Source organism: Podarcis filfolensis (assembly GCF_964270895.1).
Source record: "Podarcis filfolensis genome assembly, chromosome: 8".
Classification (NCBI taxonomy): Eukaryota; Metazoa; Chordata; class Lepidosauria; order Squamata; family Lacertidae; genus Podarcis; species Podarcis filfolensis.
The window spans coordinates 70,600,921-70,628,256 of record NC_139611.1 but is presented as its reverse complement, the minus strand read 5'-3'; the positions used below and the strand labels follow the sequence as shown (position 1 = coordinate 70,628,256).

At 46.7% G+C, this 27,336-nt stretch overlaps 2 protein-coding genes and 1 long non-coding RNA gene across 9 annotated transcripts; 2 read left to right on the top strand and 1 right to left on the bottom strand.

Moving 5' to 3' along the window:
• The first annotated feature begins 382 nt into the window (after positions 1-382).
• On the top strand, positions 383-8,685 carry LOC310768961 (trypsin-like). The gene is made up of 5 exons (XM_083627955.1): positions 383-802; positions 2,261-2,420; positions 4,920-5,173; positions 6,051-6,187; positions 8,489-8,685. The coding sequence occupies exons 1-5, from the start codon at positions 736-738 to the stop codon at positions 8,639-8,641; spliced, it is 771 nt and encodes a 256-aa protein (XP_083484081.1). The 5' UTR covers positions 383-735; the 3' UTR covers positions 8,642-8,685.
• Positions 8,686-10,416: 1,731 nt separating this feature from the next.
• On the bottom strand, positions 10,417-26,728 carry LOC310768926 (kallikrein-15-like). Of its 7 annotated transcripts, none has more exons than XM_083627860.1 (6): positions 25,670-26,728; positions 20,757-20,840; positions 16,370-16,523; positions 15,011-15,264; positions 13,299-13,435; positions 10,417-10,657 (listed from the first exon to the last, which is right to left on the bottom strand). In XM_083627860.1, the coding sequence occupies exons 1-6, from the start codon at positions 25,701-25,703 to the stop codon at positions 10,502-10,504; spliced, it is 819 nt and encodes a 272-aa protein (XP_083483986.1). In that variant the 5' UTR covers positions 25,704-26,728; the 3' UTR covers positions 10,417-10,501. The 7 variants fall into 7 exon arrangements, with proteins under 7 accessions (XP_083483986.1, XP_083483991.1, XP_083483985.1 ...); XM_083627865.1 differs by lacking the exon at positions 25,670-26,728 and adding an exon at positions 24,016-24,072; XM_083627859.1 differs by lacking the exon at positions 25,670-26,728 and adding an exon at positions 22,777-23,997 and having other exon boundaries at positions 20,761-20,840.
• On the top strand, positions 24,487-25,551 carry LOC310769266. The gene is made up of 2 exons (XR_014551589.1): positions 24,487-24,559; positions 25,120-25,551. It is a non-coding gene; the product is annotated as an uncharacterized lncRNA (long non-coding RNA).
• Positions 26,729-27,336: the final 608 nt, after the last annotated feature.

Below are 27,336 nucleotides of genomic sequence, written 5' to 3'. Positions count from 1 at the left end.
GTATCGCAGTGAATTTCACACCTAGGCAGAAATGTGAATTCAGGTATCTCTACATCCTAGGAATGGTGACTATATTGCTGGACTACAACTCCCATCATCCCTTACCAATGGCTGCAAGGGCTGGTGGAAATAGGAGTTCAAGAATATCTGGAGAGCCACTGGCTCCCCATTCCTGCTGTACCTGTGGTGGTGGCCCAAAGGGCCACAAAAAATGTGATAATGTGTACCTCTGTAAATCCTTGAGTTTGCTTCTAATAGAGAAGTTATGGTAGCCTTTTACTTTATGAAACTGATGATTTTGCACGTTGCCACACACACAACTGCCCCCCGCCCCCCTATTGGGGCAGAAATACAGCTAATATGTGAACCACAAAGATACAGCTCAAAGCTAGAACGTAAGTTGCTACATGGTGCAAATGGCTACCCAACATGCATACTAACACAATGTAACAGAACATGGTGGGAATCAGAACTTAATCAACATAAATTGCCATTGCTTATGGTGCATGTGTATTAAACATGAAATGAGGTAATGATGTATATGAATGGTGAAAATTGAAATGCTTTGTTTGAAATTTTATAAATACCACTGCCTGGACAACCAGGCAGGGTTGCAGTTTTGTGGGACGATGTGACTGTAACCTATTACCCACTATCCACAAACACTACCTTGGCTGTCTGTGACCATTCGCTCTGCATGTCTCCTCCGCAGGTCTACTGACAGACAGGCCCTTCATGGTCTCATGCAGTGACATGACAGCCATGGAGATGGTTTCACTGGCACTGCTGTTGGTGTCAGGAGGTAAGAGTGTACAAACATGTTTCCAAAGCCAGTCACTGTTCTAAATGGAGATTTCAACCTCAGGTAAATGACAGTGCACATGAAGCATGTTGCTCAGATGTACGTAGGATATGCCAAATCAGATCAGTAATGTCAGCACTGACTGGCAGCAGCTCTCCAGGATTTGAGGCAGGAGCGCCGCCCAGCCCTACCTGGAGACGCACTATTTGAGCCTAGGACCTTGTTTCACTGAGCACTGGTGCAGCTTTCCTCAGCCTCAGGGCTGCATTACCTTGTAGGCTACCTTCCGGGGGCCATATTGCAGTGGTTGGTGGGTGGGGCCAGAAGGAAAAGTGGGTGGAGCAACAAATGTTAGTTTACTCACACATCACTCTCTGTCCTTCCTCCAGGTAAACAAGAAGCATTGGCAGAGTTCAAGGATATTTTCTAGCCAGGACAGAACATTCCAGAAGGGTGCAAAGCAGGACCAGTGAGAAGTGTGGGCTGTGGAGAAGGGGTGTAGCTGGGAAGCAGGTGTGGCCTGTGGGGAGTCCTGAGGCCCAAATAGAGAGGGCTGCAGAGCTGCATTCACACACACACACACACACACACACACACACACACACCCCTGAGGTTTCCCACTCTTTCCATATAACAAGGGTGGGGAACCTCTATCTCACAGGCCATTCATGGCCTGCCGGGGGGGTCTAAGTTGGCCCATAAGACCATTTTTCCCAAGCCATGCCAGTCCACCCATCAGCTGTCCACTCAGCCAGCAAGGAACAGAGGCACACAGGCAAACTGAGAAGGATTTAACGCCTGCTCATCAGCTAGTGAGCAGGGGGTGAAATCCTGCTCAGTTCAGCAGCATTCCATGCAAATCCCTCCCTGATTCAGGAAGCGGTTTGCATGGAAACCCCATTAGAAGGATGGGGAGAAAGTTTGTTTTAGCAGCACCTTGCTGCAAGGGGCTTTGACATCCCAACTTTGGGGCTTGTAAGCACCTTGCATCACAAGTCATTGTGACATCAGGTGGTTAATAATAATAATAATAATAATAATAATAATAATAATAATAATAATAATGTTTATATACCGCCCTTCATCATAAGATCTCAGGGTGGTTCACAGAATAAAACTGCCCAGGTGGGCAGTTCTTCTGATAGACGTCGGAGGCCAACAATACCTGGAGGGCCATGGATTCCCATCCCATGATCTATGCATGCAACTAGCCATGGTAGATGTGTGCAGGCTCCAAGTTCAGAGGCATCTCTAGGTACCAGTTGCTGGGGATGCAGCAATGGAAAAGAGCTATGGTCTTCATCTTCTTCTGGTGGGCATCCCAGAGGCATCTGATTGGCCACTGTCTGGGAAACAGGATGCTGGGCTCGATGGACCCTTGCCTCTGGTGACGCAGCAGAGCCTTTCTTACTGTCCCTGTTCTTGTCTCTCCACCTCCACCCCCACCCCAATTTGCAGCGGCTGCGCAGGAAGAGTCACGAATCGTTGGAGGAACCGCATGCATGAAAGGTTTCCAACCTTGGCATGCAGCCATCTATGACATGAACCGGTTCTATTGCAGCGGGGCTCTGGTGACCATGGAGTGGGTGTTGACCGCTGCACACTGCAGACTCCCAGGGTACGCCTTTGCCTCTTTGACCTAGCAGACTGCTTCAGGGAATCTGATCACTCCCACAGTGGCAGCCAAGAAGTAGATAAACAAAAAACATTTCTTACCAAGTAACTTATTCACTATGCACCCAGAGAGAGAGACGAAGGAATGCAGTCGACCTAGGATAATGGCGTTGCTCTGAGTGAAGTCCCACCCCTTCCATGTCTCCTATTATACGTCACAACCGGCGCTAGCTGATCTGTGCTTTCTGCCTCTGAGTTTTCTGTTCTATTAATCTCAGGGCATGCCTTGTTCTGGGAGGGGGGGTCAGGAATGCTTTCAAGGGACACTGAGTCTGTTAGCTGTCTCTTCCCTGGTGCTTCTTCTTCTTGCTGCTCTCCCAATATTTCCCATCTCCTCCCCTCTGCAGCCTCTGAACTATGCCCTTCTGCAAACCACTGTTCTAAATCTATACTTTCCTTCTGTTCTCGGGAAGTTTCAGGAGGAGGTTCAGGAGAAGGTTCAGGAGGAGGAGGGCAGTCCTCACCATTCCTCCTCAGTCCAGCCCCTGACACAGACTGCCTCTAGCAAAATCCCCTCTTCTGCCTAAGGGCCCCTCCAGCTCTCAGTACTGTTAGCACCTGCAAAAGGTTTGGGACAGTCACACTAGTTCCACTTCCAGTCAGTGAATATCCTGTAACTTCCTGCTGAAGCCCCACAACTTTTCATGCCGCAGATGTTCTGGATTCATATTTGTCCTGCTTTTGTTACACAATATCCCCTCCAGACGGCGATAGTGTGGTTGCATTGGGGAAGCATTACGGAACAAACTAAAGCAGAATGAACTTGCCACTAATCCACAGTGATTGAGGCAAGACCATGTTGCAGAAGATAATGAAACATCAGCCTAAGTGGTTAACAGGTCACAAGACTGGACCATGAACTTTGCTCTAGCTGTGGCAGTTCTTGTAAGAGAACATGGATAGTAGTGGTGGCATCTTTTATACTAGGATGAAAAGCTTCTTTTGTTTACTGCAAAGGGCTACATTCTCTAGAAGATATTATGTTAGGGGCTGGTGGTTGATGGTGGTGGGACTAGAGCCAGAAGTGGGTGGAGTACCCCCTCTCTCTGCCACCTCTTCTCACTCTTGGGCAGTGCACACACCATACATTTAAAGCACATAACTTCTCCCTCCCCGCACACAAAAATCCTGGGAACTGTAATTGGTTGAGGCTGCTGGGAATTGTAGCTCTGTGCTTGTTAAATTATAATCCCCAGGATCCTTAGGGTTAAAAGAATGTACAGTGGTACCTCAGGTTACATACGCTTCAGGTTACAGATGCTTCAGGTTACAGACTCCACTAACCCAGAAATAGTACCTCAGGTTAAGAACTTTGCTTCAAGATGAGAACAGAAATCGTGCTCCGGTGGCTTGGCGGCAGCGGGAGGCCCCAATAGCTAAAGTGGTGCTTCAGGTTAAGAACGGACCTCCGGAACGAATTAAGTACTTAACCCGAGGTACCACTGTATTTAAATGTATGGCGTGTGTGAAGCCTCTCCTCCAGCCTCCTGTCACCTGCATGAAATTAGACTGAGGGCCACATGAAATTAGGGCAAGTTGCCCACCCAGCTGTCAGGAGCTGGAGTTGGGAGCAGGCTAGCAATAAAACACCCTGTGTCAGTTAACACTTTATTCAAAGAAACTAAAATAGCACAGGCCTAGTGATCCTCTCCAGCCTCTGCTTCTGCCTCTCATTCTGGACTGCTCTCTGCCACAGCCTCTTCCCACTCACTGAACCCTGTTGCCTCTTCAGCTTCCAACACCTCCTCCTCCCAGTCTCCTCCCTCTTTCTCTCTGACCATTCATCGTCATCCCACCAACAATCCCTGGGCTCTGAGCCTTGTTCCCCTGGGGGTTCCCTTGGGGGTTCCCCAGCCAGTCCATGACACCATGCCACTCTAGACTTTTAACTACAGTGGTACCTTGGGTTAAGTACCGTATTTTTTTGCTCTATAAGACGCACCAGACCACAAGACGCACCTAGTTTTTGGAAGAGGAAAACAAGAAAAAGAAATATTCTGAATCTCAGAAGCCAGAATAGCAAGAGGGATTGCTGCGCAGTGAAAGCAGCAATCCCTCTTGCTGTTCTGGCTTCTGTGATAGCTGCACAGCCTGCATTTGCTCCATCGGACGCACACACATTTCCCCTTACTTTTTAGGAGGGAAAAAGTGAGTCTTATAGAGCAAAAAGTACGGTACTTAATTCGTTCTGGAGGTCCGTTCTTAACCTGAAACTGTTCTTAACCTGAAGCTAATGGGGCCTCCCGCTGCTGCTGCACTACCGCTGCACGATTTCTGTTCTCATCCTGAAGCAAAGTTCTTAACCCGAGGTACTATTTCTGGGTTAGCGGAGTCTGTAACCTGAAGCGTCCATAACCTGAACCATATGTAACCCGAGGTACCACTGTATTTCTCTTTCTCGCAGATTTCCCAAGTAACCCCCTTTTGCCTTGCTCTCCTGCAGCACCACTTACGTGCGCCTGGGAGTGCACAACATGTTGCGCATGGAGGACACTGTACAGCAAAAGAGAGCGGTCCGGCTCGTGCCTCACCCAAACTACGATTCCGTCAGCAAGGACAATGACATCATGATGATCAAGCTCTCCTCGCCAGCGGCCATCACCGACAGTGTCCAGCCCATCAACGTGGCCAGTCAGTGCGTTGCTCCAGGAACGCGGTGCCTTGTGACAGGGTGGGGCAGGACCAGCAGCTCAAGACGTAGGGCCTTCGAATATTTTAACATTTTTAAGGCAGAGGTGGGAGAGGGGCCATAGGAGCAGCCGGAAAGATTTTGCCACCATACAGATGTGGGTTGTGTGGATCAAGCAAAGCATGCAATCGATCCAAATCCCTTTATTCAAACGATGTTCCAAAGAACACAAGCAAAGGCCAAATAATGCCAACAAAGCTTAATAGTGCCTACACGGGCTGGCAGCAGCTCTCCAGGGTTTCAGGCAGGAGCTGGAGATTGAACCTGGGACATTCTTCATGTGAAGCAGATGCTCTACCCTGGAGCTACAGCCCTTCTCTTGGGAGCGGCCTTATTGTCAGACCAATTGCCCATCTAGCTGAGTAGTGTCAACACTAACTGGCAGCAGCAAGTCCAGATTTTCGGACAGTGTTTCACCACCCAGCACTGAAATATATCTCTGTGTATGTGTGGTTTGTGAGAGAGAGGGAAGGGTGTGCTTGGGCAGAGAGAGCGGGGAGATATATGTGTGGCTTTGTATTTGTGGTACGTATGTGTGTGTAAATGTGAGAAATGCCTGTGTGGTATATTTTTCCAAGTACTAGGGAATGCCTCCAGGTGTTTTTTAGATAGCAACAGCATCATTGAGTCTGTGTGTGTGGCGGGGGGGGGGGGATTATTACATTATTTCCACATTTGGGACCAGCAGCACATAGCTGACTTCCCATGGTCGCCTTGCCCGAGAGGGAGCAGCAATGACTGTGCACTCTCTAACTTTGTGTCCTGTCATGCTCCTGTGGGCGCCATTTTGTGACTGGCACCCGCCACCCTTTCGCAAAATTCCAAGTGTGCTACTGGTCCAAAACGGTTGGCGACCCCTAACCTTGGTAACTGTCATCTCTACAGCAACCATCCCTGAAGAATTGCAGTGTGTTTATCTCCCCATCATCACGCAGAGTGAGTGTGAGGCGGTGTATCCGGATGCCATCACCGAGAACATGTTGTGCGCTGGCGTGAGGGAAGGGGGCGCTGACACTTGCCAGGTGAGGAAAATCCTTTAATTCAGAGGCAACTTAGGGTCAAACTAGATCATGGTTAGCCAAACTAAGACCCGGGGGCCGGATCCGGCCCAATCGCCTTCTAAATCCAGCCTGCGGACGGGCTGGGAATCAGCGTGTTTTTATATGAGTAGAATGTGTCCTTTTATTTAAAATGCATCTCTGGGTTATTTGTGGGGCATAGGAATTCATTCATTTTTTCCTCCAGAATATAGTCTGGTCCCCCACAAGGTTTGAGGGACAGCCCACGGCTGAAAAAGTTTGCTGACCCCTGAACTAGATGGTGTGCAAAATGCATTATTGTATGATACAGAGGCGCCGATTTGGGCCCCAAGTTATGGGTGCCCAGCGGGGTGTCATGATGTCACGTTAGGACATGCTGTTATTACGTCACACACCCCACAGCCTCAGAACCTTACTTCCGGCGGCTACAGAAATCCAGTTCCAAGGTCTCACAAGGCCTTGGACAGCATCTCTGAGGTCTCGCAAGGCCTCAGACGTGACTTCTGGGGCTTTGCGAGGCACTGGAAGTTGCGCCGGGGGCCCTGCAGTGTGGGTGCTGAGCACCCACAATTAATTTTTTTAATTGTAAAATCACCCTAGAGATGGCACCCCTGGGATGGGAGAGAGAGAGAGAGAGACAGAGGGGAGGTACAATCAGGATCAACATAATGGCTCCTTTAAAACTATTTCCCCCATGTCACTTTCAAAATACAGTATAAACATTCCAAGGCAGCGCTGCCGTTAGGCAGAGTGAAATGAGGCAATGAGCAGCTCGGAGGTGTTGGGAAGACGAGAGTCCTGTGCCACCATGCCTGGGGCAGCCCATCCCAATTCACCATATGAAATGGAAAGGTGCCACTCCCTGCCCCACCTGTGCTGTCATTCCCCACACAACTATTGCCACCACCAGACTGCCCTCCCCCCACGCCAAACTCAGCAAGAGCCGAAAGTCCAACAGTAGCTGGAGTGCACCTTGTTCGCATTTTGCCTGTTTCCTGCTATGGTCCTTATTGTCTCTAGTCCTTGTTCGGACACCTTGTTTCTTGGGCCGTACTTTTCGCCACCTGCTTTCCGTCTGTTCCAAAGTGACTTTCATGTAATTGCTTAATTTTACAAGATGTTTACAAGGCCTGAAGACAGTAGAGGCTTGTGTGCCTGTGGCTGTGTTACAGCATCTGTGAGCTGCTAAGACCGAGACTTTTTCTGTGTTTAAACACCCCAGAACTGCCACTTCATGTTTACTTTCGATAGCCAGGGCCTGCAGCAAAATGCTGTGGTGGGGGACTGCTCCAGGTCAGGGTTTCAGCCAGCCATGTCCACTCCTGGGATACTCCATTCCATTTTACTCTCTCCACGCCTCCACTGCCCACCTCACCCCTGGCAACAGATAGTGCACATTCTGTGGCCACTGAGCATGCTCAATCTTCATTGGACTGTTTTAGGGTTTGTTCAGGGTTTCTGTCTCCTTCGAGGTTTCCCCCCTGAAGTCTTTTTTTGTACTTTTACAAACCTCAAGGTGGAGATGGGTGTATCTGTGGTTTTCAGTTTCACTCAGTTGCTAATTTTTACACTCTTAAGTTCAGTACTCCACACTTTCAGGTCAACTTGCGACTTGGAAAATAAATATCTTCAGGAACAGTCCTCAGCATTTTAGTGCTGATGTTTGTATTGTCTAATATAAGCATTTTTGCAAAGCACATTTCTCTAATGTGGTGCATTTTGTATGTTATTTTCAATAAGACATGCATTTATATGTACACCTTGCTCTGGTATATGCAATTTTTGTACACAGGACAAAATTTGGAGATACGTAATCTGACAGGGAGGTGCCACATGATGACTGTGTACAGGACACTCTCTTTCTTTCTTTCTTTCTTTCTTTCTCTCTCTCTCTCTCTCTCTCTCTCTCTCTCTCTCTCTCTCCCCTTCTCTCTCTCTCTTTCTCTTTCTCTCGCTCTTTCCCAGACACTCAACTCTTCTTAACAGAGATCTGAACAGATTGCTTGCAAAAGTCACTTGAAATTAAGCCAAAGACTGCTACATTGCCTCTACACCATATGACCTAGCTAGGAAGACCTATACTACTCATTTTAACTGGTTTGAAGAAACCAGTTAAATGGTTAAGCTTTCCCCTGAAGACCCCTAGGAATGTGGCTTTGTAAAAGCCTTGGAAACTTTGGATTGTCACAGAGCCTGAGCTCAAACTTCCTGAGTTCTAGCCAACATGATGAAAGACTTCACTATTAAGACTTCACATGGGGGTGGGATTTTCTCCCTGTGCAGGGCGATTCTGGGGGACCCCTCATCTGCAATGAAGAACTCCAGGGCATCGTGTCTTGGGGTCCAGAGGTGTGCGGCCAGCCTGGGAAACCAGGTATCTATACCAAGGTCTGCAACTACGTCGGCTGGATCCGGGAGGTGATACAGCGCGGTTGACGCCAGCTCAGAGACGAAGCGCACAAATAAAGCATGAGAAATGAGCTCAAGTCTGCATCTCCCTTGTTCTCTCCCCCTTACCCCAACTCACAAACACGATCCCAAGCCTTTTCCACTCCCTGTGCCTACATGGATGCATGCTGACCAGGCCAGTGATCAATGAGGTCGGGCGCATGCTGAGGCTGAGACTAACGATGGTCCACTGAGGGGCAGTCCTGTGTGGGAGGCTCACCCTGCTGCCAACTTTCCCCAGGTGCTGAAAGCAGATCACAAATTGCAGAAGGTTCCAGGAAAGCATCTGGCCTGAGGAATAAATGCAGTCCTCCAAGCCTCTTTTTTTGGCTCTCAGGTCTTTGCCCAGGCCACACCCTCTCCTTAGCCACACATTTTCTCCTCGGGACATTCGTTTCAGTAGTGGGAGTGGTCCCTACTTCTTGAATGCCCAGCTGGGTGTGTCCTTGCCCTCTCTCTCTCTCATTCATTCATTCATTCACCAATGGGGGAAACAGGGGTCTCCTAACAGCTCTCAACAACCTAAGCAAAATATCGTTCCCGGACTGTTTAAAAAGGTTTGAGACTGTTTCAGAAGAGGGACGCAGGTGGCGCTGTGGGTTAAACCACAGAGCCTAGGGCTTGCTGATCAGCAGGTCGGTGGTTTGAATCCCCGCGACGGGGTGAGCTCCCGTTGCTCAGTCCCTGCTCCAGCCAACCTAGCAGTTCAAAAGCATGTCAAGGTGCAAGTAGATAAATAGGTACCACTCCAGCGGGAAGGTAAACGGCGTTTCCGTGCGCTGCTCTGGTTTGCCAGAAGCGGCTTAGTCATGCTGGCCACATGAGCCGGAAGCGAGATGAGCGCCGCAACCCCAGAGTTGTCAGCAACTGGACCTAATGGTCAGGGGTCCCTTTACCTTTACTGTTTCAGAAGTGCAGTGCAGGATTAAAATCAGAACTGTTGTTATTGGATTAATCAAGATTGTGAAAGCAGGAAGAAATAAGAGCTTTGTAACCTGAAACCAAGTACACGGGAAGTCATTTCAAATTGATTAATTTGGTTTTTGAATAATTGGCTCTCTCTCTTTTTTAATTGGATTGTAATTTGGTAATGTGACAATGTGGCTTTTCTTGGACTTGTATTAAAGAGTAATAAAAAAAAATATTATACCAGAAGTGTAGTGCAGATGGGACCTAAGGCACATCTATTATTTTGAATAGGTCTGCTCTGAATGCAGCCATAGAATTGCAAATTTTCAAATTTTCTATGACAGGAATAAACCGTGCACTGAAAGTCATGAAGGGGGTGAGGAATGCCATTTTAAAAAAATAATAATCAAAAATTGAACAAATGGCAGGTGAAAGGTACCCATGAAGATATCACTTAACAAATGTTCTCCCCCCCCCCCCGCCCCCAACAAAGGTTTTCATTTTTCCCCAAAGATTCCTTCTCCAAACTGTACAGGAAGTGTTGGGAAAGACTTTAGTCTGAAACCCAAGACGACCGCTGCCAGTCAGTGTAGAGTGTATGGATCTAGGTGAGCCAATGGTCTGACTCTGCGTAAGGCAGCTTCCTATGTTCCTAAGATACATTGTGTAAAACACGTGTCAGGCTCCGCTTGGAAGCTATTGGTGCTTGTCCTTTGGGAGCAGACCGAAAAAGTTTGTGAGTGAGAGATAATAGAATTGTAGAGCTGGAATCCCAATGGTCCAACCCTCTGCAATGCAGATAGCGCTACAATCCAAATAAGGGAAGGCAAGAAGCAGGCCTGAGTGAAAAAGGATGGAGGGCAGGAAGGAAACATGGGTTCCTCATGGTTTATTCTGGGATCTCAGCAAAATGAGGAGGGGGGATTTCCCCACAACAAGTCAGTCGTCATCACACATGGTCTCAATGATCCAGTCTCTGTATCTGGAAATGTCCATGTAGACCCCGGGTTTGGTGCTGGAGCTGCAGGGCACGTCACCCCAAGACACCAGACCCTGGAGCTTCCCGTTGCAGACAAGGGGTCCCCCGGAGTCACCCTGTATTGACAACCAAGAGAGACATCTCTTTAACCCAGGAAGGGTTGTTCTGATTATTACTAGATCTCCTCCTTCCTAGGGCTGCCATACGTCTGGACGTTACCAGAATTGCAAAGGCGGAATTGACATCTGGGGGGTGGGGCGGGATTTCTGAAAGGTGGCAATTTATCCTGGATCTTAGACAAGTCAATTGAAAAAATCATGGGTTTTGGGGGGTGTCTTGGTTGCTACTTTTTGAAATATGGCAACCCTACTCTTTCCTCCCCAAGGAGCCCAGTGTAATAAACACACAAGTGATAAAACATCTAAAAATACGCCAATACTGTACTACCTGTAATCATATACAAATATATTGCCCTATCCCAGCGTTCTTCAACCTTGGGTTCCCAGGTGTTACTGGACTACAAATCCCATCATCCCCAGCCATCTTAATCAATAATGATAGATGATTGGAGTTGTAGTCCAACGACATCTGGGGACCCAAGGCTGAAGAATGTCACCCTTTCCTATGCATGTTCACATGGAAGCAGGGGTGACAACTTGAATATAACAAGGGGAGCAGGAAACTCCTGCCCCACATAATTGAGCACAAGATGCAGCACGCACACACAATTTGAATGGCAACTTGGGGAGGTGGCCCCCTCCAATATTTTATTGGGAGGGGTGAAGGGACCTTGGCCCCGAGGAATTGGCTCGTTTGCATGGAAGGAAGTCTCACTAAGTTCAAGGAGATGCAATTCCCAGGTAAGTGCATAGGAACATAGTCCATAGGTCAGGGAAAGTGAGCCGCAGGCCTGGCATCCAAACACAGTCCTCCAGACCTCTCCAGCTGACCCTTCCAGTGTTCAAAAGAACCTGTGGGTGTTTATTATTTGCCATTAGGAAAATGCCAGTCATCCAGACGAGGGCAGGGCAGCGGGTGGGCGGAAACAGCACCCATTTATGAAATTGCTGGCTGTCAGACGTTACCATTTTGCAAGATAAGCTCAGCACACCAAAATCCACTGGATATATTGGGTCACACTGGCATGAACCAGTGCTTTTGAATGTGTGTGCTGGTACTCAGTGGCACAAAATACTGCCACTTCTTTCTCTCTCTCTTATTAATGTTGTTGTTGTTGTTGTTGTTGTTGTTTTGCTACCTGTGGCAGCCATTTTGAGTACTAGCTTCTCGGCTTTTTGTTGGGTTTTTTTTCTTTAACCAAAAAAACCCACTGACTTTAGACATTTAAAAAACCCAATAGATGAATCAACCCTTACCTATGCACATAATTAGATTGCATCATTTTTCATAATTCGCTGTGGCCACAGATCTTGGGTTTCCACAATATATAGCATGGCTGAAGACCCCAAGGCTCTAAATGTTGTGGGACTCCCAACTACAGCCTTAGCTAGCATAGCCCATGGCCAGGATGATGGAGCTGGAGTCCAGCAACAAGTTCGGTAGCCTCTCTTCTGGGGCAGAGTTTGAACTTTTTGGCACACATTACATAGAACACAGTGACACGAAAGCAAGAAGGGGCACTGAATAGTGAATACTGAAATACACTGATGCACTTTACATCTAGGTAGAGCTGAAAGGGCAAAAACACAATAGCAAAATCTCACCCAAAACCCAGCAAAATCAGATTAGTTGGATGTTAAGACTTTTTAGTTTATCAGCCAACTTTAGTTCCAAAATGGATTGAACTGACCATTTCTATTTCTATTTCTATTATTTCTATTATTTCTATTATTTCTATTATTTCTATTATTTCTATTATTTCTACACACACAGAGAGAGAGAGAAAGAGCATTTGACCACAGCCCAATTAGACATTTTGGGGAGCCTTGCACTATGGTAAAGGAGGGCAATTGCCAAAAATGCCAAAAGACAGATTGTGCAGATCCCACTGTTTCTGTGCATTATTGCTGCTATTTCTCTAATTCACTGCTTTATGAGGGTGTTAACTGAGTGTTAATAGCTCTGGAGGAGGTTTAGCTGGTTGTGAACAGCAGCTTAATGATAGATGAACAGAAACAGAGGTTCTGCTGCCACTTCCCCCCACTATAAGTTGTGGAAGTTGCCTGAAATGGCCGGTGAATGTTGTTGGGGCCATTGCTCCCTCTCATTAGAGGCACCCAACTATCCAGAGGCCCTGGGCTCCTTTGGTTGGAAGGGCAGGATAGAAATTAGATAAACAAAACAAACAAATGCAAATAATATATGCATTGGCCAAGCCCCCAGCCAATGTGCAATTGGCGTCACACTGTAGGGGGCTATGTGCATGCAGGTTTGAGCACATAGGGCTCTTTCCATGGGAAGAGGTGTTCACATTCCTATAGAGGGGACCCTTAAATATATACATCCAGCCATGCACAGGCCCCCTACAGAGTGATCCCAACTGCACGTTGGCCGTGGGGCTTGGCCGATGAATATATTTGCATCTATTTGTTTATCAAATTTCTATCCTGCCCTTTCAACCTAAGGAGCCCAGGGCCTGTGGCTGGCTGGGTGCCTACTGGAGAGCCTCATCGCATGTTCAGTATCCATGGGCATCGAATGTCCGAACAGGGCTTATATCTCAGCCTAATCCACTTTACAGGGATGTGTTATCTGGTTCTGCAAGGCACTTGTGATGTTCCAACAAAAGGTCCTTACTTCACAGGAGTCAGTGCCTCCTCCCACCGCAGCAGCACACATCATACGGGAGTTCAGCTTCCCAGGATACAGGGCAGCGCACTCCTCCATAGACATTATCCTGACATTTGCACAGTAAAGGATCAGAGGAATTCGCTCTAAAGAAAGAAGAAGAATTGTAGAGTTGGAAGGGGCCATAAGTGTCATCTAACCCCCCGCAAAGCAGGAATCTTTTACCCAAAACGTGGGACTCAAAACCATGACCCTGGGCTTAAGAGTCTCGTGCTCTGCTGACTGAGGTGTCCTTGGAGGCAAGAACAAGAAGTTGTTTGGGATCTTGATAAATATTGGTTTTACTCATAAAGGTAAAGGGACCTCTGACCATTAAGTCCAGTCACGGACGACTCTGGGGTTGCTGCGCTCATCTCGCTTTACTGGCTGAGGGAGCCGGCGTTTGTCTTCAGACAGCTTCCGGGTCATGCAGCCAGCATGACTATGCCGCTTCTGGCGAAACCAGAGCAGCGCACGGAAATGCCGTTTACCTTCCCGCCGGAGTGGTACCTATTTATCTACTTGTACTTTGACGTGCTTTCAAACTGCTAGGTTGGCAGGAGCAGGGACCAAACAACGGAAGCTCACCCCATCACGGGGGTTCGAACCGCTGACCTTCTGATCGGGAAGCGCTAGGCTCTGTGGTTCAGACCACAGCGCCACCCATGTCCCTATGGTTTTACTCATAGTTCATTACATTTACATGCTTCAAGAAGAGAGGCTGCCAAAAGAAGAGTTCTGTTTCTCCGCTCTTTTTTAAACAACGTCTTTACCTTTTTTACCTTTATCTAAGATTGCAAACAAGTTTCCCTAAATCATACATGTTTTCACATTCTCACAAATGTAGGCATTTTTATGAACACTTTCCTCTAATATACACATTGGTGAGGGCTTGGTCATCAAAAATTTTGGTGAAGTGCAAACTTTGAAGGCTAGCTGTGTTTCGCCAATTAGCCAATTAGGTAAGTTTGCTTTAAAATGTGAACCAAACTTAATTTCTCTTCTGTCCCGAGCGGGGAGGTGTTCCCATTTTTACTGTTCTCCCATTTACAAATCTCTGTGCAAGTTAAACAAAACAAAACAAATGCATCAAGTAGAAAGGGAGACCCAAGCTAATCTCACTGAATTTGTGGGATTTGGGGGGGGTGAGTTTTTGATGCAGGGAAGGAAGACATTAAGAATTTAATTTTCCACCTGCAACCTGATCCCCTATAGTAGGACTTCACCATGCTAAAAGCTGTAAAATTGGTTCCCTGGTAGTTTCAGCATAGTCGTACCTTGGTTCCTGAACACAGCAAACCCAGAAGTGAGTGTTCCGGTTTGCCAACGTTCTTTGGAACCCGAACGTCCAACGGGGCTTCCGCGGCTTCCGATTGGCTACAGGAGCTTCCTGCAGCCAATCAGAAGCTGTGCTTTGGTTTCTGAACATTCTGGAAGTTGAACGGACTTCCGGAATGGATTCCGTTCAACTTCCGAGGTACGACTGTATATATATGGAGAGCTACGCCATAAATCTGGATAGCACCGCCCTTACTGGGAGAGCATTGTCCTTTCTACAGCTCCTTCAGATGCCTTCACTATTTTGGATGTTCGTTTCAGAAGCTTTAGTTCTTTATCTGTGGGCAGGGTATGGTTGAGGTTGATACTTCCAGGCCTTTTCTGGGACAGCATCGTTTACATACCTGGGAAATTGATAGGACCGCCCCATCCTGACACCATGCACATATCCCCAGAGCTTGCCCGCTGGGTAGCCAGACTTATGGGCTGCACATAATGGTTAAGTACAGCTGGGCTCAACAGTTTGACCAGCATGACATCATTGTCGTAGCACGACTGGTTGTATTTGGGGTGGACGATTGTTTTTGCCACTGCCAAGAACTGTTCTGTGCCCTCCAGGACGTTCAGATTTTCATCTCCAAGCCGGACATGGATGCTTCTGTAAAGGAAAGAACAGATAAATGATATGTAGGTGGGGCCACTTGCACACCAACAATAACCAAGCCTTATGAGGAGTGGTTGAAGGAGCTGGGTATGTTTAGGCTGGAGAAGAGGAGGCTGAGAGAAGATAGGAAAACCATCTTCAAATATCTCAAGGGTTCTCACATGGAAAAGGGAACGAGCTTGTTTTCTTCTTCTCTGGAGAGTAGGACCCAAACCAATGGATTCAAGTTACATGTCTAAATATCAGGAAAAAACTTTCCGACAGTAAGAACTGTTTGACAGTGGAACAGTCTCCCTCAGGAGGCTGTGGACTCTCCTTCATTAAGCAGAAGTTGGAATGCCCAATTCAAAGTGCTGGTTTTGTCCTAGAAAGCCAGTGTGGTGTAGTGGTTAAGAGCGGTGGACTTGTAATCTGGTGAACCGGGTTCACTTCCCCGCTCCTCCGCATGCAGCTGCTGGGTGACCTTGGGCTAGTCACACTTCTCTGAAGTCTCTCAGCCTCACTCACCTCACAGAGTATTTGTTGTGGGGGAGGAAGGGAAAGGAGAATGTTAGCCGCTTTGAGACTCCTTCGGGTAGTGATAAAGCGGGATATCAAATCCAAACTCTTCTTCTTCTTCTTAAACAGCTCAGTATCACAATATCTCAAGGACCCCTCTCCCCATATGCACCTGGACCCTGCAATAATGATCAGAGGCCCTTCTTCATGTGCCTCCTCCATGAGAGGTCCAGAGGTCAGCAACACGAGAACAGGCCTTTTCTGCAGTGGCTCCCCAATTGTGAAATACTCTCCAGGGAGGCTCGCCTGGTGCCCTTGTTACATATCTTTAGGCACTAGGCAAAACACATTCCTCTTCACCTTTGGCTAATTAAACAAACTATGGTCTTTTAGACTGTGTGTGGTTTATTGTTATTGTTTGTTGCTATGGTATGTGTTTTGGTGTTTTTCTGTTGTAAACTGCCCTATGATCCTCAGTTGAAGGGCGGTCTAGAATTTTAACAAATAAATACTAGTTCACCACATATTCCATGATACCTGCATTTCCCATGCTGAGCCAACACACAGAGAGAGGGAGACATGATCACACAGGTACACCTACCCATGGTTGCAGTGAGCAGCGGTAAGGACCCATCTTTGGTTGAGAAGGGTTGCTCCACAGTAGAAACGGGAGTATTTGTAGATGGCAGCCTGCCAAGGCTGAGAATGTGGTGGACATGGGTAGCCTTTGGGTTTCTTTCTGCCCTGTGCCAGGACTAGAAAAGGAAAAGGAAAGGTCCATTAGCATACTGATGTGTAGATAAATCCCTGCAGATTTCTCCAGAGTTCTTAGAACAGTGTTGGATTACCCAATAGACACAGACACACACACAAAAATTTTTTAAAAAAGTATTTGACACAGATAATATATATACATACAATATATACATATATATATATATTAAATTTTAAGCATCCAAGTAGCCATCATGGGATAGCTCAGTTGGTAGAGCATGAGGCTCTGATTCTCAAGGTCATAGGTTCAAGTCCCATGTTGGGCAAAAGATTCCTGCATTGCAGGGGGCTGGACTAGATGACCCTTGGGTTCCCTTCCAACTCTATGATTCTAGTCATCATGGCTGGGGGCAACAGAACTTTGTTAGACTTTCTTACATTCCACTACACACTCCTCCCCACTTTTTCATTCTCAATTCAAAAAAAGGACATTTTATCTTGTGGTTTAGTAGTGTTCTCGTTTTGAATTACATGAGGGGACACCCTAATATTTTCAGTGCTTAGGACCTGCAAAGCCCATCATGCTTAACAAACTACAGTTCCCAATATTAAAGTTAAAGTGATATTAGAATGCTTTAAATGTGTGCTGTGGGTGTCACCCTAGTCCTGAATGCAACCGGTTTGGAAAAGCTATCTTTAAAAAACATTGGGGTAGGGAATCCTATTAAAATCTGATGCAGGGTGGCAGAGGATGGGGAGAAGGAACCAAAATAATCTGTGCATCTTGCGCAGCAAAAGTCCCTCCATGGCCAACTAATTGGGGGGAGGAATTTTAATCTGCAATTAAAGATTAAGCGATCGTCACGCGAATAAATCAATTAAACCTTTGCAGTCCTATCTAATCATCTAAAAACACGCCCAGATGTGTGTTTCTTCGTGTAGACTCCACTGCATCATGTTATTTATCTTGTTCAGAATCAGAACACTTTCAGTTTTTATGGCTTACTTGTGTTGTTGGCGTCTGTGCTTGGGTTTTTTGTTTTGTTTTTGAAAGCATAATGAATTTTATAAAGGCAAAGCACATTTAACAGGACAGCTAGCATCATGGCTAGAACGCACACGTTGGGTGTGTTCCTCAACCCAGCCTCCCCCCAGCATCTCATTACATGGAAAAAGGGAGTCGCTCTCGGGTGTTGGTCTATGAAAGACGGGGTGGAAGAATGAGGCAGCGTTTTTATGCCAATAAAGATGTGCGGTGGCATGTGACGCTGAAAAGCATGCGCACCATCCAGGTCGCTGCAGAGGTCAGGATGCAGAGACCTCGGCGTATGCAAGTGGACTTCGGGATATGGGTTGGAGGAGCTGCCACACCTGGACAGAGAACCTGGAGGACCAAGACAAACAGGGCTCCTTCCACCACTCGGCCATAGAATGGCAAGGGAAGGGCAGCCAGTGGGCTGGGATGGAATGAACCCAAGCGCACCCTCCTTCGGTCAGTTCTCCTTGAACTGTTCCAAGCACACTTCAGAGAAGGTCCATAGCTCAGTAGTAGAGCATAAAAATAAAAATAATTTATTATTTATACCCTGCCCATCTGACTGAGCTTGCCCAGCCACTCTGGGCGACTCCCAACAGAATATTAAAAACACGATAAAACATCAAACATTAAAAGCTTCCCTAAACAGGGCTGCCTTCAGATGTCTTCTAAAAGTCAGATAGTTGTTCCACAGGGCAGGTGCCACTACCGAGAAGGCCCTCTGCCTGGTTCCCTGTAACCTCACTTCTCACAGTGAGGGAACTGCCAGAAGGCCCTCAGAGCTGGACCTCAGTGTCTGGACAGAACGATGGGGGTGGAAACGCTCCTTCAGAGCATCTGCCTTGCATGCAGAAGATCCCAGGTTTAATCCCTGGAATCTCCATTTAGATCTTGGACAGGCGCCCCTTGAAATGAATGGACCTGCTAGTCCAATATCTTGGAGAGCTACTGTTTCTTAGTGTAGTCCTGTGTTCTTCAACCTTGGTTCCCCAGATGTTGTTGGACTACAGCTCTCATCATCTCCAGCCAGCTTATCCATTAGTCAGGGATAATGGGAGCTGTAATCCAACAACATCTGGGATACACAAGGCTGAAAAACACTTTGGCAAGGCAGCTTTCGATGCACAGTGCAGGCATGCAGGCCAACCTCAGCTCAGTCCATATTCATTTATTTATACATACATACATACATACATACATACATACATACATACCCTGCCTATCTGGCTGGGTTTCCCCAGCATCCCAAGGTGTGGGGTTTTAAAACAATGCTTATATCAGGCCATTGCAAAAGGACCCTGATACATTTTGTGCCCAAGATGAAGAACAAGATTTAAGCTTTAAGATGTGTTATGGTACCGTTCATCTTTTTGTTGGATGACGAAAAAAATGTGTTTTTTCTTGTTAACTGATCATTGTGGAGGAACACTTTTAGTGTTGTTTTTAACAGATTTATTTGCAAGAGGTTACATTTACATATTTGAACCTTTCGCAAGTTGTTTCTCTTTTGTTGAAAAAAGTGGCAAATGAATTAAAATAAATACAGTCAAAGCTCGGCTCCCAAACGGCTCTGTTTTCAAACGTTTTGGCTCCCGAACACCGAAAACACAGACATAAATGCTCCGGTTTTCAAACATTTTTTGGAAGCCAAACATCCGACGCGGCTTCCGCTTGAGTGCAGGAAGCACTTGGAACCAATCAGAAGCCGCACCTCAGTTGTTGAATGTTTCAGAAGCCAAACGGGCTTCCGGAACGGATTACGTTCGACAACCGAGGTTTGACTGTAATGTCTGTGCATGGGCAGGCAGGCACATTCAGTTGCCGTGTACAGAAACCGACCAGGTCTCCCTTGCCCCGATGTAACATTTTACCTGCTACTGTCCCCATAGTCTCTTGCTAGATTCTAGTACAGTGGTACCTCAGGTTACAAACACTTCGGGTTGCAAACACTTCGGGTTACAGACTCCACTAACCCAGAAGTAGTACCTCGGGTTAAGAACTTTACCTCAGGATGAGAACAGCGCGGCAACAGTGGGAGACCCCATTAACTAAAGTGGTACCTCAGGTTCAGGTTAAGAACGGACCTCCAGAATGAATTAAGTTCTTAACCAGAGGTACCACTGCACTGCCTTAGGGAAAGGCCATAAATCAGTGGTTCAACATCCACTTCACATGCAAAAGGTCCCAGATTCAATCCCAGGCATCTCTAGGTAGACCAAGGAGAGATGCCTGCCGGAAACCCTGGAGAGCTGCTGCCAGGCAGTGTAGACATCACTGAACTAAATGGACCAAGGGGCTGACTTGGTCTAAGGCTGCTTCTTATGGGTTGTTACTAACCAAGTCGGAGCAGACCCACGGAAATCAACAAAGCCAAGTTAGTCATGGACATTCATTTCAATAAGTGTAGGACTAGCATAGGCTGCAACCCTATGTTCCCACCCCCCAAGACGTGGACAACAGCAGGAAGGATCAGCTGCTCTTGCCCAACACTTGACGCTAGTCTAGCTACCACATATATCAGCCCAGTGGGACGCAGGTGGCACTGTAGTCTAAACCACTGAGCCTCTTGGACTTGCCGATCAGAAGGTCGGCAGTTCAAATCTGTGTGACGGGGTGAGCTCCCGTTGCTGTGTCCCAGCTCCTGCCAACCTAGCAGCTTGAAAGCACACCAGTGCAAGTAGATAAATAGGTATCGCTGTGGCGGGAAGGTAAATGGCGTTTCCGTGTGCTCTGATTTCTGTCACAGTGTTCCGTTGCGCCAGAAGCAGTTTAGTCATGCTGGCCACATGACCTGGAAAGCTGTCTGTGGACAAACGCCGGCTCCCTCAGCCTGAAAGCAAGATGAGTGCCGCAACCCCATAGTTGCCTTTGACTGGACTTAACCGTCCAGGAGTCCTTTACCTTTTTTTCTATCAGTCCACCCTGACCTCCTTCCAGTATTCACCAAGCCCATTAATACGACTTGGTGACACAGGTGACACACACAGTAAAACCTGCACAGACACACATGGGAAGGGCTGTACATCAGCCGTAGAGCCTCTGCTTTGCACTTCGATTGACTGATTCATAGAATCATGGCATTCTAGAGCTGGAAGGGACCCAGCTAATCCATCTCCCTGCAATGCAAGATTGACTGATAGAAGCTTCTCTCTGCCTGAGACCCTTGAGGATTTCTCCCACTCAGCGTGGACAGCACTGGGCTAAGTGGGCAGGCTTTATTCCCTTAACAAACTCTTACCTACTGAAAAAATCAAGAGCAGAATAATGGAATGCAACATCAAGGTTGTCATGGTGATGAGTTGTGTATGGAAGAGGCAGCTCTCTTTAAGAAGAAAGAAAGGGGGAGAGAGAGAAAAATAAAAGTTAATAAAATAAATCATCAACTGGAGTTTAACTTTGAAATCATAACCCAGTGTGGTAGTGATGTATGTTCAACATAGGTTCGAACTCGGACTTTGCTATGTTTGTGCAAAAAGGGACTATCTATGATAACATGCTGCTGCAGGAAAATGCTTCTTCGAAATATATGTTTATGCAATGTCCGACATTTAGCTTACAAATTTTTGGAGGAAAGTACTAAGATGGATAAACACTATTTTGGGGGAGGATTTAAAATTGTCAGAGGATATAATATTATCATAAACCACATACCAACTATATGTGGTTTGACAGACCTTCCTGCCACTGCCAGATAAACTAGTGCCTTGCATTTTTTGTGATGGTACTTACCAAACAGCCATCACCTCTTCTTTTGCTGCCTGTTGCAACCATTTTCTGGTGGCACCCACAGCACTTCAGTTAAGATATAAGTATACCAGCACTTCATTTTTTGCGCCCCCCCAAAAAAAACCACCCAACAAAACACTGAGTTAGTGGCCAGAGGTACATAGGTTGGTTGGTTGGCCAAAGCTGGCATCAACCCCAGTGGGCCATGCCTGGGCTCTTAGATCCTAGCAAGTGAAAAAGACCACCTACTTATCAATCCCCTGACATCCTAATGACATCGAGTGATTGACACCCGACAGAGTTTAAAGGAGACCGCCGCAACTGCTGGTCGCCTGATTGGTGGTTATAACCACCCCCTTTAAAGGTGCACTTTCAGCATCAGTCAGAGAGCATATTGAAGGAAGCTTGGCTGTGACTGCTGATCAGCCCCTCAGGTGCCATTAACGGAATGGCCGCTAGAGGGGCTCCCTGAGCCTTAACTTGTACAGTTTTAAATTCAACCCGTCAAACTGTTATGAATGCAATCTGTACATAAATTGCTGTGGCTGGTGACGAATGCAAATCTCTGCCTCTGGTGAAAGCTCTGAGATACAAGTTATAGAAAAGGCCCTTTTGTGCTTGCCCACCCATGAGGCAACTGCCTTGAGCGGCAGGATCCATGAGGGAAGCAGATCTCGATGTGGATCTTTATTTCACCGCTTGTTCCCGATGTAGATCTTCACTCACCCCTTCTTCCCTGACAGAAGAGGGACGCCATTTTGTGGTTTGCCTCAGGTGCCCAAACATCTTGGGCTGGCCCTGGGTGGCATTGGCTTTCAGTGAGAGAGAGGGGGTGCAAAACTAGAATTAGCTGACTCAGCCTACCATCGGCTTTGGATCAATGGTGCCTTCCTGTCCAGTCTACATGGACACAACTGATAAGATAAGCATTTAAATACAGGTCCTGCTCTGCCGACTTGCTGCAAGCACAGGACACCTTTGGGTAGCTGCAATCTGGAGAGGGTGCTTATATGCCTCTATATCTGGGGCTTAAAATACTTCCTATGGCAGCCACATCCCCAGAAGGGCCATTTTGTGTTATGCCATGTTCCAACAGCAGCCATTTTGTGACTGGCACCCCAGGGCACTCCTTCCAAATTCCAAACGTGCCCACTGACCCCAAAAAGGTTGGTGACCCCTGCAGTGTGTGTTTGTGTGTGTGTGTGTTTGTGTGTGTGTGTGTGTGTGTGTACACATATATACATACAGCGATGTATTTACCCCATACATACATTTGGCCCTTGGTCCTCCACTAACATACATCCCATCAAAATGACGGATCCTTTGCTATCCAGAATAACCTAATACATTGAATTGGGATCAGAAGCCAAAGGTGACATTTATCACTGCCCAGCCTCTCATCCCATTTGGTGGGGCAAGCAAAACTTTCATTTTGCCCCATAATAGGTCGAAAGTGAAATGGGCAGAAGCTGCTGTATGCCCATCTCCTCCAATATTCCCTAATCTAGCTATCAGTGGCTTTCCGGGCTCACCTGGCAGAGGTGTTTCCCATCACCTGATGCTGAATGCCAAAAACTGAACCTGGAGCTTTCTGCGTAAAAAGCATGGGTGATACCATAGAGAGACATTCTCTTTCCTGTCCTATTGTAGTCAAGAGTTGGTCCTCTAGTCAACCCTAAACAAACATTGCCCAAATCACAGTACAGTGGTACCTCAGGTTACATACGCTTCAGGTTACATACGCTTCAGGTTACAGACTCCACTAACCCAGAAATAGTACCTCGGGTTAAGAACTTTGCTTCAGGATGAGAACAGAAATCAAGATGCAGCAGTGCGGCGGCAGCAGGAGGCCCCATTAGCTAAAGTGGTGTCTCAGGTTAAGAACAGTTTCAGGTTAAGAACGGACCTCCAGAACGAATTAAGTTCTTAACCCGAGGTACCACTGTACTGTTCTGGGCAGCCCTGGGTGGCCTAAGACTCTGCTGGATAGAGCCAAAGGCCTACATCCTATATACCACAATGGTCAGCCAGATATTTATGAGAAGCCCACAAGCAACTAACGCTCTCCCACTATTGTTCCTCAGGGACTGGTATTCAAAGGCATGGTTAGTAGCCACTAGCTACCTTAGACCCTGTAAATGTGCCCAATCCCCTTTTAAAGTCATCTACGTTGACAGCCATCACTGCAACAAATTTCCTAGTTTTAACATTGCTCTTGGTGAAAAAGCACTCCCATTTGTCTGTTCTGGCCATAAGGGATGGACCATGTGGCTCAGGGGTAGCATCTGCTTTTCACGCAGGAAGTCCCAGCTAGTTTCGGTCCCCAGCATCTCTCGGTAGGGCCAGGTGACACCCCTGTCCAAAACCCTGCAGAGCTGCTGCCAGTCTGTGTAGGAAATACTGAGCTAGATTAACCAATGGTATAGGGCAGTTTTCTAAGTTCCTAAGTCCATTCAGCATGACTGGATGAGCTCAGGTTCTATTATTATGAGAGGGAGAAAAACACATCCATTTTTTCTGATCTATCTGATCCATCCCTCTGCACCATGAATAACTTCATGAACTTTTATCATTCCCCCTATCTTGTCTCTCATGACATCCTCGGTTTCCCCATCTGGAAAAGATGCAAAGTGGACAGCAAGCCAGCTTTCACAAAGCCAGGCTATGTAACACAATAGCATTATCACAAAATACCAAGACAAGCAACAGTGAACACTTGATGCAAGATGTACACGTGCACAGCAGCAGCACCGGTAGCAAAAGTCTCCTACCTGATCCCAAGAAATAATCCTCTTTTCCTTTGCTGAGGTGGGAAGAGAGAGCCTGGGTTTCTTGTGGGATCTAGTCTGCTCCGAATGATGCAGAAGTCAAGGCACTGGTGCTCAACAAGCAACTCATTTTTAACCTACTTGACTGACCTGGCTAACATTGATTTACGGGGCACCTGTTTTTTTGTTTTGCCCTCTCTTAATGAAGGGGTAGCTGAACTAACCCTCTTTAATTAGGCTTGCCATTGTTTGTAAAGACGCTGTGCTTTCCCCCCTTTCTCACCACGTCTTCAGTGAGGTTCTGCTTTTGTTCTCGTTGTCCCCGTTTTGCAATCTGATGCCCTTTAATTTCTCAAGAAGGGACGAGTCGCTCCATCTTTAATGAGGACGGCAACGGATTGATAATGTGAGCCAGCAATTAACTTCACATCATAGGACCAAGTAACTTGAAGGATCACCATTCTCCTTATGATCCCAGGCCTACACTGAAAGAGGGCCTTCTCAGTGGTGACACCCCAGTTGCGGAGCACTCTCCCCAGAGAGATTTGTTGATTGCGTGGCAAGTCCCCTCCCCCCCATGTGAAATGAAAACACCGGACACATTATTTAAGGTTAATGGGCGTAAAAGGCCACAACTTTATTGATTATAGGAATTAGAAGGTATTGGTCTTAGGCATTGGCTCCTATCGACTACCCGGCATGGAGACCGGGAAGGGTTATCCACAAGCCGTGGGAGTCCTGTTGAAGTACGCCAACTAGGATCCCACGGGTGTCACCGCTCGGGGGCGTGCCGGAGGCCCTCACCTCCCTAGGTTTCGGACAAGGCAGCGCCCCCCGGAGTCCTTTACCGGACTACCCTTTTCCATTGGGGGAAGGTGATGGCATTTCCTCCCCCCGCCCCCGGGCAGTTGGAATGGGGCAAAGAGGGCGGTCCCCGGGCGTGCCTGGCCTTAAATGGGCTAGGCCACGCCTCCCCAGCCCACCGATTGGTGGGCAGGGTCGCAGGCATGCCCGGGGATTCCCTCGTTCTCGTGGGGGCAAAAGGCCAGCCCCCGCGGGTGTGGGAGGGGGTGGGCCCGCAACCCCACCTCCTCCCAAGCTCAGAAGTGGCTATATCTAATTTAATGGTTCTCAAAGGATGTGGCAGGAGAGGGTGGCAAGTGTGGTGGGAAGATTCAAGGACAATCATTATTCTATTTTGGGAATGATTCATGCTCTTATGTGGCTACATTGTTCTATCCTTTCTGGGTGTCCCATGATCATATTATCATGTTCTATATATATATATATATATGGTGTGGCACGACCAAAGTTTTATTCTGAATGTATGGCTGAGGAAAAAAGGTTTGAGAACCACTGGCCTTATTTATGACAAAGGCTTTTCTTTTTAAATTTCCAAAGCTTTTTTAGATCCAGTTTTAATCCCGTTGATAGTTCTGTGCTTTTTACAATTTTGCAACCTTTACTTTACTTTTTCTTCTTATTCTTCTTGTAAACCACCCTTGGAATGTGATTGAAGGATAGTATGAAAATACTTTTTTTAAAAAAAGACTTATTAAAAGACACACACCATCCACTGTTGCAAGACTATCTACAAGACAAGCCATTAAGATTTAGGTTGGGAAACAAGGTGTAACATTCAGGGCTCAATTCTCACTTGAGCAATGTGCAGGGTAGCCAAGAGCCCTCATCTCAAGACAATGGGACACCTTTAAGAATACCTTGCCATTTCTAACTGTATTTCCTCAGTAGTTATGGTTAATTGCATCACAAAAAAGGGTTTTCTTCCAAGTGGATTGCGGAATGAGTGTGCATCAATGGCTCATGTACCAACTTCCTAAACTACCATACGGAGTTTGTTTTTCAACCCACCTATTCTTTTGCTCTAAAATGTGCCAAACTGAGCCGGCCAACCAAGAGATTGATCGTGTAGCATCTTTTATTATTATGAATAGACAAAAAGATGAATAGAATGACAGCTCACTTCTAGTACTGTGTTTAAAATAACTAATAGATCTAATAAGTGGCATCACATTCCTTGACACATTTCTGAATCTGCAAAACACAGCACTGCTGCTACCGTTCTGACTGTACTTATTTGCACACTTGGGCGTAAGGTCCATCATTTAGCAGAAGTCAGAATTTAGCAAATAGCTGTTTGCACCATGCAGAGGGTGCCCTCTAGTGGTGTTTGCTTTTATAGCCTGTAAAGCTATCGCTATGTGATTTTCTACGGCAGCTGTTCCCTGTCAGTGTCCGAAGGAAACCGCTGTTACGAATAGTCACTGTGCAACCATCTATATTCATTTGCACTAATGCAAAAAAGTTGCACATGTCGTACGTCTTGCATCTGTTGGCTTTTTAGTCACACGTAGTAGCAAAGACTATAAAATGGGGAGAGGGGCGAGCTTTCGGTGCAGAAATAATTTGTAGTTATCTAAAAGAGTGGATACCAGTGGCCAGTTACACTGTTGCTGTTTTATATATATACCATACTTTTCCGTGTATAAGACTATGTTTTTTCTTTAAAAATCATGCTAAAAAGTGGGGGTCATCTTATACACAGGGTAGACGTTTGATTGGTTCCTGCCATGGCTGTCAGCAACCATTGTGCATGTTATTGGTTGCTGCGTCAATGGGTGTTGTTGACTGGCCTACGCTCCAGCAGTTGGGTGGGCAATTGGCAGCTTCTCCCAGCGATGGGACAGACAGGAGGCGGATTTTGCGGCTTGTGTGCGGGTGAGCGATTTTCGGCAACCCCCCCAAAAAAACAACTGAGGCAATCCTCCACAAAAAAGCTCAAGAACTCTTCTGTACCATCTCCGCCCATTTTATTAAATTTGAGTCCCCCAAAATAGGGGGCGTCTTATACACGGAAAAGTACAGTATATCTATAAAAACACTACTGGATACAGATGTAAAAGGATATTTCTTCCTCCTGCTGAAAAGCAGGCTCTAACAAACAAAAGTTCCTTCCGCAATAAACCCCTTAATGTGCCACAATAAACTTTCGGTTGCTCGTTACAAAAGATTTCTACCCCTCTAGAATTTGTCTTATTTAGATGGCAGCTATTCAATTACCCACTGTACCTGGGAAACTAAGTTGCCAGTTTCGGGCATGCATGAAATGTTTGCCCTAACTTATGGAGCAAGTTGGAACTACTAGGAATAAATGTCTCTCCAAAATTCTGGTTTAATACAGTATGTTATCTTTGCTATCTACTCTCCATTTCAGAATACAGTGGTACCTCGGGTTACATACGCTTCAGGTTACAGACTCCGCTAACCCAGAAATATTACCTCGGGTTAAGAACTTTGCTTCAG

Coding starts and splice junctions, on each gene's coding strand:
- LOC310768961 (XM_083627955.1), top strand. CDS start 736: ATGGTCTCATGCAGTGACATGACAGCCATGGAGATGGTTTCACTGGCA. Junction 803..2,260: donor ACTGCTGTTGGTGTCAGGAG/GTAAGAGTGTAC, acceptor CCCAATTTGCAG/CGGCTGCGCAGGAAGAGTCA. Junction 5,174..6,050: donor CAGGACCAGCAGCTCAAGAC/GTAGGGCCTTCG, acceptor TCATCTCTACAG/CAACCATCCCTGAAGAATTG.
- LOC310768926 (XM_083627859.1), bottom strand. CDS start 22,862: ATGGTATCACCCATGCTTTTTACGCAGAAAGCTCCAGGTTCAGTTTTT. Junction 16,524..20,760: donor TTCTGCTCTTGATTTTTTCA/GTAGGTAAGAGT, acceptor TTCCTTTTCTAG/TCCTGGCACAGGGCAGAAAG. Junction 10,658..13,298: donor GAGGCACTGACTCCTGTGAA/GTAAGGACCTTT, acceptor TTGTCAATACAG/GGTGACTCCGGGGGACCCCT.